At 43.7% G+C, this 14,477-nt stretch overlaps 1 protein-coding gene across 1 annotated transcript in view; it reads left to right on the top strand.

Moving 5' to 3' along the window:
• ADGRD1 (adhesion G protein-coupled receptor D1) overlaps positions 1-14,477 on the top strand; it is a 1,126,805-nt gene that overhangs the window by 986,026 nt on the left and 126,302 nt on the right. Inside the window, exon 20 of the mRNA XM_078666340.1 lies at positions 2,577-2,643. Coding sequence (XP_078522466.1) covers positions 2,577-2,643 — 67 coding nt within the window. The remainder of the gene's footprint in view (positions 1-2,576; positions 2,644-14,477) is intronic.

The following is a 14,477-nucleotide window of genomic DNA, read 5'->3' as shown; positions in this document are numbered from 1 at the left end:
GTTTGCTCCTCCCCTTCACTGTTTGCTCCTCCCTCTTTCACCAGTAATCCCTCCCTCTTTCACTGTTTGTCCCTCTTTCACTGTTTGCCCCTATTTCACTGTTTGCTCCTCCCTCTTTCACTGTTTGCGCCTCCCTCTCTCACTGTTTGCTCCTCCCTCTTTCATTGTGTGACCCTCTTTCACTGTTTGCCCCTCCCTCTTTCACAGTTTGCCCCTCCCTCTCTCACTGTTTGCTCCTCCCTCTTTCACCATTAACCCCTCCCTCTCTCACTGTTTGCCCCTCCCTCTTTCACTGTTTGATCCTCCCTCTTTCACTGTTTGCTCCCCCCTCTTTCCTTCTATTCCCCTCCCTCTTTCATTGTTTGCCCCTCCCTCTCTCACTGTTTGCTCCTCCCTCTTTCACTGTTAACCCCTGCCTCTGTCACTGTTTGTCCCTCCCTCTTTCATTGTTTGCCCCTCCCTCTCTCACTGTTTGCTCCTCCTTCTTTCACCAATAACCCCTCCCTCTTTCACTGTTTACTCCTCCCTCTTTCACTGTTAGCTCCTCCCTCTTTCACTGTTTGCTCTCCCTCTTTCACTGTTTGCTCCTCCCTCTTCCACAGTTTGCTCTCCCTCTTTCACTGTTTGATCCTCCCTCTTTCACTGTTAGCTCCTCCCTCTTTCACTGTTTGCTCCTCCCTCTTTCACTGTTTGCTCCTCCCTTTTCCACAGTTTGCCCCTCCCTCTTTCACTGTTTGCTGCTCCCTCTTTCACGGTTTGCTCTCCCTCTTTCACTGTTTGCTCCTCCCTCTTTCACTGTTTGCTCCTCCCTTTTCCACAGTTTGCTCTCCCTCTTTCACTGTTTGCTCTCCCTCTTTCACTGTTTGCTCTCCCTCTTTCACTGTTTGATCCTCCCTCTTCCACAGTTTGCTCTCCCTCTTTCACTGTTTGATCCTCCCTCTTTCACTGTTAGCTCCTCCCTCTTTCACTGTTTGCTCCTCCCTCTTTCACTGTTTGCTCCTCCCTTTTCCACAGTTTGCCCCTCCCTCTTTCACTGTTTGCTGCTCCCTCTTTCACGGTTTGCTCTCCCTCTTTCACTGTTTGCTCCTCCCTCTTTCACTGTTTGCTCCTCCCCTTCACTGTTTGCTCCTCCCTCTTTCACCAGTAATCCCTCCCTCTTTCACTGTTTGTCCCTCTTTCACTGTTTGGCCCTATTTCACTGTTTGCTCCTCCCTCTTTCACCAGTAATCCCTCCCTCTTTCACTGTTTGTCCCTCTTTCACTGTTTGCTCCTATTTCACTGTTTGCTCCTCCCTCTTTCACTGTTTGCGCCTCCCTCTCTCACTGTTTGCTCCTCCCTCTTTCATTGTGTGACCCTCTTTCACTGTTTGCCCCTCCCTCTTTCACAGTTTGCCCCTCCCTCTCTCACTGTTTGCTCCTCCCTCTTTCACCATTAACCCCTCCCTCTCTCACTGTTTGCCCCTCCCTCTTTCACTGTTTGATCCTCCCTCTTTCACTGTTTGCTCTCCCTCTTTCACTGTTTGCTCTCCCTCTTTCACAGTTTGCTCCTCCCTCTTCCACTGTTTGCTCCTCCCTCTCTCACTGTATGCTCCTCCCTCTCTCACTGTATGCTCCTCCCTCTCTCACTGTTTGCTCCTCCCTCTCTTACTGTTTGCTCCTCCCTCTCTCACTGTTTGCTCCTCCCTCTCTCACTGTTTGCTCCTCCCTCTCTCACTCTTTTCTCCTCCCTCTTTCCTCCTTTTCCCTCTTTCACTGTGTGACCCTCTTTCACTGTGGGGTCAGTAATATGCTATAGGAGTGGATTTCTTCCAACAAGGGCATCTGACCATTGTTTCTAATTCACTAGAATTGTGTGAATACAATGACACTGTTCAATTACTGTTATGTGTGCCCAGGTTTTTGTTGAACTTTGTAACAGTGTAGGATTTTCCTATACAAAATTGAGGGGTCATAGGGCTTATCCCCTTCCCTGGTTGCACCATACACTTCTGTACCTACTAATAGTCACGTTTACTAGCAGAGGGCCACATTTCCCGAGTTACTAAAAACCCTCCAACCCAGAACTCTCCTTCATTGGAGCATCAACAGGCATGGGTCAGAAGGGGGCCTCAGAGGAGCAGAGGTATTCATGGGGCTGCTCCTGGCTGAGCTGGAAGGTAAGCTGAGAGTGGCTGTGCCCTGCAGAGCCCAGTTCAGAAATAAACAAGTAAAATCATTGGCCAGAAAGGACAGGCCCCCTCAGACCTTGTTTCCTCTCTCCCCTCTCCCTGGTCTGGGACACAGAAGGATGCAGTGACCCCTAGGGATGGTGGAGCCCTGGTACCCAAGCACCAGCTCAAGCATTGCATTTATTTCCATGGCCCTGTGGGTAAATAATTGCAAATTGTATATGTGTGTCCTACTCTCTCTCTTTTCGCTCCTGAGGCCTGATAGAGGTCAAAGGGCAGACTTTGGTATTGAGAATAGGTCAGAGCAGCTGCAAGTACCTGTCTAAGCTCTGCATTACCACCGAATGTCTGGCTTAATGTGCATTTTGAAGATTTTATCATTTTAATTCTTTATTTTTCCCTCTTGTAGTTGTTGGCTGTCACTCGAAAAAGGACAGATTTGGGCGTTTGTGGCTCCTGCGCTGTTTGTGATTGTGGTAAGTACGCCCTTCAGTGCTGTATTTCCAATGCACACTTTCACCAGGGGTGGGGTAGGGGTGGAACAGACATGAAAATATAAAGCAGGAAGAGGGGATTTGAGAAATCCTAGGAAGGGTGGGTGGCTTTTAAACAAGTGAGGAATAAACCCACTGATTTTTGTCTGCCTGGACGTGCAGTGAAGAGGGTCTGAGACAAGGAGCCTGCGTGGCTCTGATACTCAAAACCAGGGGGCAGATTTACGAGTTCTGGCGCATCTCTGCAAATCAGCAGGGAGGCGCCAGAAAAGATGCGACACGCAATTCCCTCCCTGCGCCACCACGAATGCAGCGCATTTACAATGCGGCGGACGGTGGCGCAAGGATAGTGCGACACGTGTCGCATCCTGTGACGTAAGGGCGGCACATTGCTGGAGTCATGTTGCAAGCTTGACGCAGCTCCAGCACTGCTCAGGGTTGCCATATGCCTAACATGCTGCGTCACTCCTTACGCATGCTTCAAGCAGGCGCAGGGTATTGAAGCAGCATGGACGTAAAAGTGACTCAGTGAAATCTTGTAGATTTCACTGCGTCACATTTACGAGGTGTTCCTGCTCCGGAGCGCCCACATGAAATGTGTAGCTTTACAATGTGACTCATCTCCCTAGATGCGTCACGTTGTAAATAAGGCGCAGCATGGCACATGGTTTACGCCGCCACAGCGTCACTGAAGTGACCCAACGGCGATGTAAATGCGGCGCATGGGGCTTGTAAATCTTCCCCCAGGAACCTAAGTGGCTCAAAACCGAGACATGCATTTGAGACCTCCCCCACCCACCCTCTGATTATGGATCATATGGAAATAACATCTGAACAGAAAGCACGTTGTCTGATTGGTGGATGCCTAGGAAAGCACCACAGCCTCTGACCTCGTCCCACACTGGGCTGTAGAAGTGAAAGTGCCCCCGCGTTTGATTGGTAACAGTGCACTTGGCTTGGCTGGGAGCTCCCTATTGGTGTACTGAGGGAAGGACCTTCGTGTCTGATTGGAGGGGACAGAATGCGAGGGGTCTCTCAGTGAAAGCTCCCTCGTTAAAGCTGTGACTGCAGGAAAAGTCAGCACAGCAGTGGGTTCTCACATTTTGCCTGCCTGCCCCTGTGACGGGTCTCTCCTGTGTCTGGGGGGTGCAGAAATCCTGTGGACATAAAGAGAGGACGCTGCAGCTCGAAAGTCCCAGTAGCCAGTTGTAAATAGGTATTTATCTGGTTTGGAATTGTGAAGAGCCTACCTATATTTCAAATTTAAAACATGGATAAACAATACAGATACAGATTTCAAAATGTTAGTGTTGATTATTTAAAGTCATAAAAATACAAATAATTAAAATGTTGATATCACCTTTGATACAGAAACTAAAATATTGGTTAATACTCCATCTTTAAAGGCATAGGTAAACTCACACAACACCAATTAGGCAATTTACTTTAATAAAATGAATCAATTTATAACCTACGCTGTAGTAAATTCTGTATTACAAATGCAACATTTAAATGTAAACAGATATGTGCATTCCTATTTCAGTTTCCATTGTTTAAACCTCAGTTATCAGAATGAATCCCAATCTAACTGCAGTGATTCCATTGACTGTGTCATGCTGGGTTACCTACCGCTAGTTAAATTGAAGTTTACTCTCTTTTCCTAACATATATTAGCAAATTAAAGGATTTCATCCGAATCACACTTTTAAAAGCAGGCATTGCTGCAGCTGCAGAACACACAGGTTTTCAGTAAGTGACCCTTTCAGATCCAAGTGGGGACAAGACTGTGTTGCTTCAGCTTTGAGAAATGTTTCAGTCATCAGTTTTTATCTTGTCTCATGAGCTTCGGGTCCCAGTGATGGAGAAGATGAAGGGACAGGTGTCTCAGGGGTTACTTTGCTCCCCAGTCCGTGAAGCTCGCGTCCTCGATGTAACATCACCCACCAAACGGCCATATGTATGAAAGTTTGGTTTTGTGATTCTCAGTGATTTTTTCCGAATCACTATTTGAGAATCGCAATGCGCTATTTATGTAGAATTTGCAAATAATTTTGCGAATCCTACATATTCCTTAAGTGCGAATTGCAAATTGTGATTCAAAATTAAGGAATACCTCCCCATTCATTCCTATGGGCCTGGAGGTCCATAGGAATGAATGGGAAGACATTCTCAACTTGCGATTCGCAATTAGAGAATCGCAAATTGAGAATGCGATTTCAGGGATGCCAGGGTGTCAAAAGGACACCTTGTTGCATCCCTGAAATGTGCATGTGTGCACATGTGGCACACATACATGCCTTAAGGCCATGTATGTGCGTCACATGGCACTTAGCGATTCCTTAAGCCCAAATTGCACGTTTTCTGTGCTTCTTACATAGCATTTAAGGAATCGCAAAATTTGCGATTCCTTAAATGGAATCGCAAAATAAGGAATTGCAAATTTTGCGATTCCTTATTTTGCGAGGCAGATTTTCTTTCATACATGCCACTGAGCCAAATTGCGATCGTAAACTCCGAAATTCTGCTAATTTCGGCGTTTGCGATCGCAATTTGGCTCAGTGGCAATTTGGCTTTGCTTTTCTGATCATACCTGGTTTGCAATTATTTCTTTTGTAAGTTTCTTGAGAACATTTGTGCCTCCAGTTGTGCCAAGTGGGCCCTGGTGCAGTGCCTGCCCTTTGCTGATGCTCTGCACCCTGTCTGCCCCTATGGCATACAGAACATGGACTAGCTGGAGTTACACCATAACAACAAGTGGTTTGTACTTGAGCAAGCAACTTTTTCAGTGTAGTTGAGAAACAATTTGTTTGAGAATTTGAATCAGAAACAACCTATAGTCGATTCTACAATTGTCTAATCTGCACTGGACTTTCTAAAATTCAAATTGGTTACAAGGACACTTTTTAGAAGCTTCGTCGTGATTTGTAAAATTACTCCCAAATTATAAAACTGATCAAAAGAATCTTTTCTACAAGGACTTTCTGACTAAATTGTGTCTCTAATTCTGCCATAACTATGGGCTGAAAGACATCCCAGCCTGCTCTCTGATCTGAATTCTTTTTCAAGCACCATCTTCCTTTGTGGAACTTTATGTTCTGCCCTCCTGCAACAAGTGCCTTTGAAGCTCTCTCTGCTCTTTCCATGGACCTGACCTCTTGAGATGTCTTTTGTAAGAAAGAATATATCTTTTTTATTTGAAAGGCTGCGGCCATTATCAGTGTCACCCTGCTCCCCTTCATTGACTCTGAGCCACCTGCCATGTCTTTGTTGCCGAGGCCAGTGGCCACCTCTTAACCCTCCAGTAATAGCTGTTCTTTTTCTTAGCCTGACTGTTTTTTTGTGGCTGTTACTGTACAGATTTAGAACCGAGCTCCTCCTTGTAAAGGATAATGCTGCTCGCCCTTCACCTACCAGTGACATTCATTCTTGAATGATGCTGACCCTATCCTCATCTGCCATTCTAGTACCCAGAGTTCATCTTATAAGGGCAAAGGACAATGCACCAATGTAATGGCTCTCACAGAGTGCAGTTACTGGAAATCCTAGCTTCCTTGTGTGATTAATCATGCCCTTTGCAGGTGGTGTGTCACCGCACTCTATTCCTACAGAGGATGGTCAAAAGGCCAGGGTGGGATGATTAGGCCCCATGTCATCTGCAGCAGAAAGTCAAGATGGTGCTGCCAACATTATAAACAACTCCAAGAATCGAAAGCATGAGACTCATTGTAAGTCAGGTTCTGAAATCAGCAGCACATATTTCTACATGAACAGGTTATTTTGTTTCATTCACAGGGAAGTTCACAGTCTCTCCTTAAGTACCAGTCGTATGCCTTAGTGCAGTGTCTCTCGTATTGATTGAACACTGCACTCCATGTACCTTATCCCTCATTTGTTGCCAATGCCACACCTTAAAGTAAAGTCTTCTTGTTTAGTGGGTGAGTCTCACTTCCATTGGCTCAGTCTGTCTCATTTGGTGCAAATCTTATGACTTAGTTAACAGTCTGTCTCACTGAGCAGAAAGGTCCACCTTGGAGCACTGACTTACTCACTTGATGTAAGTCCCACTTCTGGATAACTGTCTCATTCAGAGGGAGTAAAGCTCACTTCTTGGGGACAGTCTCACCCTTGGACATTGTCAACTGTCCCATTGTCTTGTACCTTGACATTGGTCCAAAACCACTCTAAACTCACATATTTAATTTAGTAAAGTGAACTACATGTGCCCAGGTCTGTACATTAACCTCTTCACTGCGGCGCGAATTCCGCCGCAGTGCTGGACATTTCAATCGCGGGCATGATGGCTCCCGGCCATCATGAGCACACGCCCAACGTGTCATGTTCATGGAAGAGGTTAAGTGCTACAAGTGGGCCTGGAGCACTTATTGCGCTACACACTTCAGCAGCCATTTAAACATGTCTCAGGCCTGCTAGTGCAGCCTGTGGTTGCAGCTTTAAACTGCCATGTTGACCTGGTAATATAAACCTTTGGCCAGGTCCAAATATTACTTTTTAATACATGTAAGTCACCCCCAGGGTAGGCCCTGCATATCTCAGAGGGCAGGGTGCACTGCATTTAAAAGGTTGGACATGTAATTTTAAGTTTGTTAATTTTAAGTTTCACATGTCCTAGTAGTGAAAATGCTTACATTTGTTTTTCACTGCGCAAGATCGACATCTCCTATAGGATAACATTAGAGTTACCTTACTACCTTTAAAAAGCTGTAACTTTCAAATGGTAACAGGTAACCAGCTCATGTTTGCTGCCTTTGGAATTTTATTGTAAAATATGCTCTATGGTAAAATTTGATTGTTTATTACAATTTAGAAAATGTAACTTTTCAAAATTTGGCATGTTCCTGCCTTGTCCATTTGGTGCCTGATGCCTGCCTCTGGGTCTCATGACTGGGTGTAGTTGACAATTGGTCTTTGTGTATTCCTACTTGACATCCCCACAGACAAGAGAGCTTAGGTATGCCTGCTTTGGACATCACTGGCAGGATGGGAGGAAGAAGCTGGGCACAGACCTACTTACTCTTGAACAGGCTGTGTCCTCTCTCCACACAAAGGGCTGTATTGTAGTGTAGTTCCTATTATCCCAATAGGCTCTGCGCATTGGAATAATATCTTCAATAGTATAGACCTAGGACGGAGGTTAACTAGGTCTTCTACTGACGATATTAGACTTAAAGTTTTGTGTTTGCCAGCTAGCTCAGAGTTCACTAGAAACTTTCTCGAATAGGCAAGGAGGATTTTAACCTCCCTGGATAGACAAGAAGGGATTTAGTTTCTGACAACCATAGAACATGACAACTTTGCTCTCCCCTAATCAAGAGTGTATCTCTAGAGTCGTGTGAAAACAAAAGACAACTTATTTTACTCAGTCAGTTCAGTGCATTCTTAGTTTCACCAGATTGTAGAGAAAAGGAAGAGACGGGCGTATTCAATAAAAGATGGTGTTTATTGATCAGTCTCTTTTCTCGTACAAGAGAAATGAATCGCTACTATTGTAATACTTATAGTTAAGTAACGTGCATATAGTAAAGACAGAATTATAAAATAATACTGTAAAAGCATTGATATGGTTTCTGAGCCATATGATACTTTAAAATGGATAAAATATATACATACATATATACATTTGACTAATCGTACTCAACTGGTGCTTCTAACCACGCCTACCCCAGTGTACCTGACCTAAGCCTAATACGTGGGCGGGAGTAGATAAGTAGCAGTTTAAGTTAAGTTTGTTTTGCCAAGGGACTGACTCAAGAATTCTCTGCAAGGGGTTATTCAGTTCTGTACCTGAGATCTAAGATGTTGGAGGGCTGGTATCTCTTATCCCAGGTCTTGATATTCCAGCTGCCTGCGAGGGCTGCGTGGAAGCGCCGGAGCTGGATTTCTCGGCAGGAGAAAGGCAGCGTCTCGTTCTCAGCGCGTCAGGAAGGCGGGGCAGCGTCTGTGGGCTTCGCTCTCAGCTGGGCTCCTCGGCAAGTCTCGCTGCTCCAATCTCGTCACCACCGCGTGTGTTTGCTTAAGGCAATGTCGGTAATATTTATACCTGAAAGGTGCCGAGATTGACGTAAGTATGGACATATATACGTCAATAAGGATGTCATACGAACGGGTTCGTTCGCACATTCTTTTACTGAAGTTCTCGGTGAAATCAAAACAATGGCTACGGGAATTTCCCAGGTCGCTGTAGGTTTGATTTGTTTTGAGAACTCCGTATGCCTTATCAGGGGCTGGAGGAATATCGCTTGCCTAATTAGATGGCATGCGTTATGACCTAATCAGATAACGCGCTTCTGTGCCGTGGTGTGGCTTAATCAGATAACGGTTTTTGCACCGTTTGATGGCTGCTAGTTAATTATTAACCAAACCAGGGTCAGGAATAGGGGGATCGATACAGTACCTATAGAAATACATCACACCCACTCCACGTAGACTATGTCCATATTTACAAATCTAGGCATAGTGAAACTAGTAGCGTTTGTGTATACCGTACCACCCCAAAATACATTCATATGCATTCTGAAAGTTGGAATTATGAAATATACGAAACACAATCACATGTACTATATGCACATTAGTATAATAATGCTAAACATATAACGCATATTTTAAACTCAGCATGAATAAATGCGAAAACTACACATGAAATGGCTCTTAATACAGAAGAAAAGTGCGAGACCATTTCATCACAATCATAAAGTTGTGTATGAAAATGCTAGAGGGTAGCTAATGTCTCTTGACTACCTAAAATAGAAATTCAGTTCTCTAAGAATAATGTCTACTTTAAGCAGAAGATAAGTGTCCCAAAAAATCGTAAATATTTTGGAATTGGGGAAAAAGGTTCTCGCTGTCTTCACACTTATGAGAAAAAATTCCCATATCGTTTTTGAAAAGTTGAAGGCCAAATTCAGGATGTAGGGAACTCCGTGTGCTAGCTTGCTCAAAGTCATTCCTTCTGCTCTGGTGAAAACATCATATCATTTAGACTGTTGAAAAAACTGTCAACAGCTTCTTGCGAAAGTTCCACTAAGTCTGAAAAAGTTGTTACCATGCATTCATGAGCATGATTGCCTTCATTGATGTTTTGATCAGCATAGCTGACTGAAGGTCGTACCTGATCGATGCTGCTTTCATCTCGTACTTCACTACCCCTCAATCGTAGTGGTGAAGTCTCCACGAATGCCGTCATCAGGATAGGTAGCCGCTGGGGGCAGCACAATGCATGAGCCGTTACCGGACCCAACAAGGTTTCTGCGTCCAATGGCACATCCGATTGTAGTGTCAAACAGGTGTCTAACACGCATTCTTCGCCGCATAGCAAGCACCTTAATACAGGCATAACACAACGTTGCCACGTCGGTCTCAATGAAAGAAACCAAGTCATGTTCAAGTCCCGAAGCCGTGCTAGTCCAAGGACTTTAGTTATGCGGTCCCGGTAGCCAATGGCTAGGATCGTTTCTTCCCTTGTCGCAGGTGTTTTGTCTGTGACATGGTTTGCCATAGCGAAATAACAGGATCAAAAATAGGATGCCTGCCACCAGTCCCAAAAGTAGAGGAAGTCCGCCAAAAATGGAATGGACAAAGTCTGGAAAAATACCCAGGATGGCTTTGAATGGTGTTAAAACTCCTGAAAACACTGTCTTAAATACACTCAAGACACCACTGGTATCAGCAATATTTAAGATCTCGTTCAGTATTTCTGCGAAATGTATGGGGGAATTAGTTGATAACAATGAATGAATCTCTGCCGTTGTCCTTGCAACTTGGAGATCATACGTTTCTTTTGATGACGTTAGCCTGGTCGGCGTCTGTAGGAGCACTGTCTTCATTCTGCTTAAAGTATCAATTCGAATAGAAGCAATTTTCAAATCGGGCCATAACCTTGCCTCCCTGTCTGGGGAATCGTTCGGGAACAATACCCGTCCACAGCACATGACCTTCCTAGTCACGGATTATGAGATAAGGTTTTCCGGGCAGCAAACTACAACATCTGCGATCTACTAATAGAATGTAACTCCCGTTCGAGAGTCTCCTAAAGAATGGTTCTATTTGTGTTGCAGGTGTGCCTAGCTGGTAACATGAAAGGTTATTTGAAGTCCCTTCACAGGCTCCATGCAAGCTAATACCCTGACACAGAAGTGTACCGCTTAGTGATCTTGCACAATTATTGCCACTAAGAAACACTTTCTGGCCTTTATTACTGACACATTCGTGTGTATAGGGCAAGTTCCATGTTGACTTAATGTACCCTTTACCCAACCTTTCATACTGGCCTGCCTGTATATATTTTTGGCAGTATTGAAACTGGAAAGTAGTTATCGGAATATTTATTATTCCATGTATTATCCATTCAATGACAGGTCGTTCTGACATTGTCAATGGTAATCTCTCAAGTTTTTCAATGCTCAGAATTGTATAGTCAGCACCCTTCTGTGCCAAACTGATTTGTTTATCAGTAAGGTTAAAGATATAAAATAATGACGTTGTGTTGATTAAACGCCAAGGCACATAGCCTGAACGCAGATTTTGTAACGTCCAGCCAAGCTGTACAATAGAACGCAATTGGGACTGACCGTGTTGTAACATCAGTAAGTCTTGCGATATTATATCGATTGCTGAAGACACAATGCTGTCCAGAGAATATATTCTGGAGGACAGAGTCATTAACCCATTGTCCACCACAGAAAGTGATTTTTCCAAATTAATACGGTCAATTTCCCGTATTTTCTCTGCTGTCTCAATTTGAGTTTCTTTCCAGGCTTCGTTATAAGCTGCATATATAGAGGCCACTATGAAACGTTTTTGACGCTGTTTGCGTGGTCCCATAATGAAATCACGCAAGGCAGCACCTTCTGTAAGTAAAGTTAGGTGTTGCTTAATTTCTGCCAGTGTGGACGTTTGTAGCCATTGAAGGCAGAGCTTGCCCACGCTGTAGGTGGTTACTATCCCTGGATGTTGTCTTTGGGAATATCTAGGGTCTGGCCTGGTCAATGTGAACCCCTGTATTTTGTTCAGGAATCTGTCTTGACGGTTATTTGTATCTGTGGGCCAGATCAACCATTCTTTCCATTCAGGATGTGTTCTGTTCTGGTTTAGTATATGGTTTACGTCTATCGCAACATCTATAGAGCTATTATCATTCACTGTTGGCTTTGGAATAGACGGTTTGTTTAAATCCTTGATTTTGGCTAAGCCAAGACAGGTAGTTTGTTGAATAGTGTCATTCAAAAATATAATTTGTTCTGGGATCATGCAGGCTCTAAACAATGATTCTATACCTTGTACTTGCCAATCTCTTGTACCCCAAACAGTTTTTGCTTCAATATTATTGTTCCAGAAATCAAAACTAAATGTATTCATTTGCTCAAAAAATGAATCTGAATATATCAATTTTGTGTTTGTAAGCATGGTCTTCATACCTGTCTTATTTGACAATTTAAAATAAAATGTTTCTGCATTACTTGTGTTAAACCCTGAAAAGTATGAATATTTATCATAAAATGTTTTCGAGCTACCTTTTGGAGGAGTAGCACAATGTTCCCATTGGTTATAATTTAAAACATTTCTAGGTTGTGCAGATTTGTGTAGATAATGGTTACCATAGTGGTTGTAGCAGAACATCTGATCATAATTAGACGAACCCTGCAAATAATCATGTTCTGTAAATTTAGCAGACATCACAAGATCAGACATCATATCATTAATACTTTCAAAGTCCCAATCATCAGCAAATGTGCTTGGTTTTACAAAGTCACTCAATGAGATCTTGAATTGGTGTGGATACTTCAGGATTTCAACCAGACCATAGATTTCATAATCAGTTTTGTCCCATGCTACACCGCCTGGTATAGGATTGGCTGTGAAGTTCACTGAAGAAAGTTCTCTTTTCTCGATGTGTGTGGTTTAAGGACCAAGTTGATTTTCTGGCTTGCTGTGTCCATTTTAGCATATTTTCCTTCAATGAAATGTCCCAAGCATAGTACCATGATGAGCCAAAGTATGAGGATAAATGCACCTAAGGCCACCCAAAATTCAATCCATGGAGAAATCAGATAGGTTTCTTTCAGCTGTTGAAAAAGTTCCTTAGCTTTATCTTTAAAAGTTTTTGTTGATGGCTGTTTCTTAGATTCACTCAGATCTTCAGATGAATCATCGAAGTTGATGAAGTATCCGGATGCTGTTCTGTCAATTGTTCCAATTGCTTCTGGATTACTTTTTGTTCTAGAAGTTTCCTTTGTTTTATCAGCATACTCATATGTTACTTCATTGTAGGTTGGTGTGTCTCGACTAAATGTTCTTATTTGGGTTTTTAGAGGTTCAAGTTCCATTGCTTTGTTGCATACTCCTTGTTGATGTTCTGTGGGCATTTCGAATGTGATTAGCCTCTTAGTTTGAACCTCTGGATTTGTAGCAAACATCGGTGTTCTGCTACTTCTTGGGAGTCCACTTGGCCTACTGTTTGTTATCGGCCACATGATTGTGGTTTTACCAGGTCGATGGATACAACTCTGTTCTCCTTTTTACCAGCAAGGGGCGGTAGTACTACTGATCTTGTCCCGTTGATAGACAAGACAGGAACTGCTTTCCTGTAAGAAGGCCCAAATTCCTTCTTTACCGCGATCTTCTCTCTGACTAGATCCCCGACTTTTGGAATCCAGACAGGTCTTGCTGGGACAGGTGGTTTCTCTTCAGTGGTTGTTGGCTGTTGTTTCAACTTTATGTTGCTCAGGTCTTTCCTCGTTTCTTTTAAGTCCTGTAAAATAGCCAAACGATCTTTGATATCAAAGCTTTTGTCTTTAACCACTGAAGTCTGACTGTCAAGATCTTGGATCATCATTCTAGTCCCGAACAATAGTTCGTACGGACTGAATCCCCTCAGAGAATCTCTTGGCAGGTTATTTAGACTACGTTGGACACTTATTAGATGTTTGACCCACCCAGCTCCCGAACCTAATACCTTTGCTGTTATAGATTGCTTTATGTAATGGTTTTTTCTTTCTACGATTCCATTTCCCTCAGGATGAAATGGACAAGAGTACCGCAATGCAATGCCCATGCTGGTCATGGCCTCCTTATAAGCTTGAGAGCTAAAAGCAGGACCCTGGTCAGAATGTAGCATGCCAATTGCGTATGTGCCGATAAAGACTCTCAAATCTTTTATAACAGTTCTGGCGTCAGCCGATCGCTGGGGCCACATCCATATGAATCTCGTACATGAATCCACTGCGACCAAGATATATTTATAGTTACCATCCCTTTGTAAGGGACCACAGTGGTCCAGATAAACAGAGGCTAATGGTTTATCTGAGATTAGAAGGGGCGTCTGTGCTGGTCGTCTCACTGTTGATACCTTCATTCTTTGACATATTTCACATTCTAGAACATAGTTCCTTGTCTGTCTTCTCATTTGTGGCCACCAGTATCTCTGCTTTAGTAATGATACTGTGGCTGAAACGCCAGCATGTACAGAAGCAAGCCCTTCGTGTGCCGCTATGATGAGTCCTAACCTATGTTCCATGTTTGGAATTGCCCTATCCCCCACTCCAGGGATTCGAGCAAACGGAACATTATTTGCATCAGTTATGTATGAGTACTTTACTGGAAAGTCTTTCGGGAGTGTTTCTATCGCTTCTTTTTCCGTAGCGCAGACAGCCTGTAATATTTCGCTGTCTATTTTTGTTTTTGACCGGGTGATGGCAGCTACGGAAGCCGTTTGCACAGCTGCCTTCGCGGCCTCATCAACCAATGAATTCCCTGCAACGTGAACGCCATCACGTTGATGACTCAGTGTATGTATCACGTGA

Source organism: Lissotriton helveticus, chromosome 11 (genome assembly GCF_964261635.1).
Source record: "Lissotriton helveticus chromosome 11, aLisHel1.1, whole genome shotgun sequence".
Lineage (NCBI taxonomy): Eukaryota > Metazoa > Chordata > Amphibia > Caudata > Salamandridae > Lissotriton > Lissotriton helveticus.
This window is presented reverse-complemented; position numbering and strand designations above follow the sequence as displayed.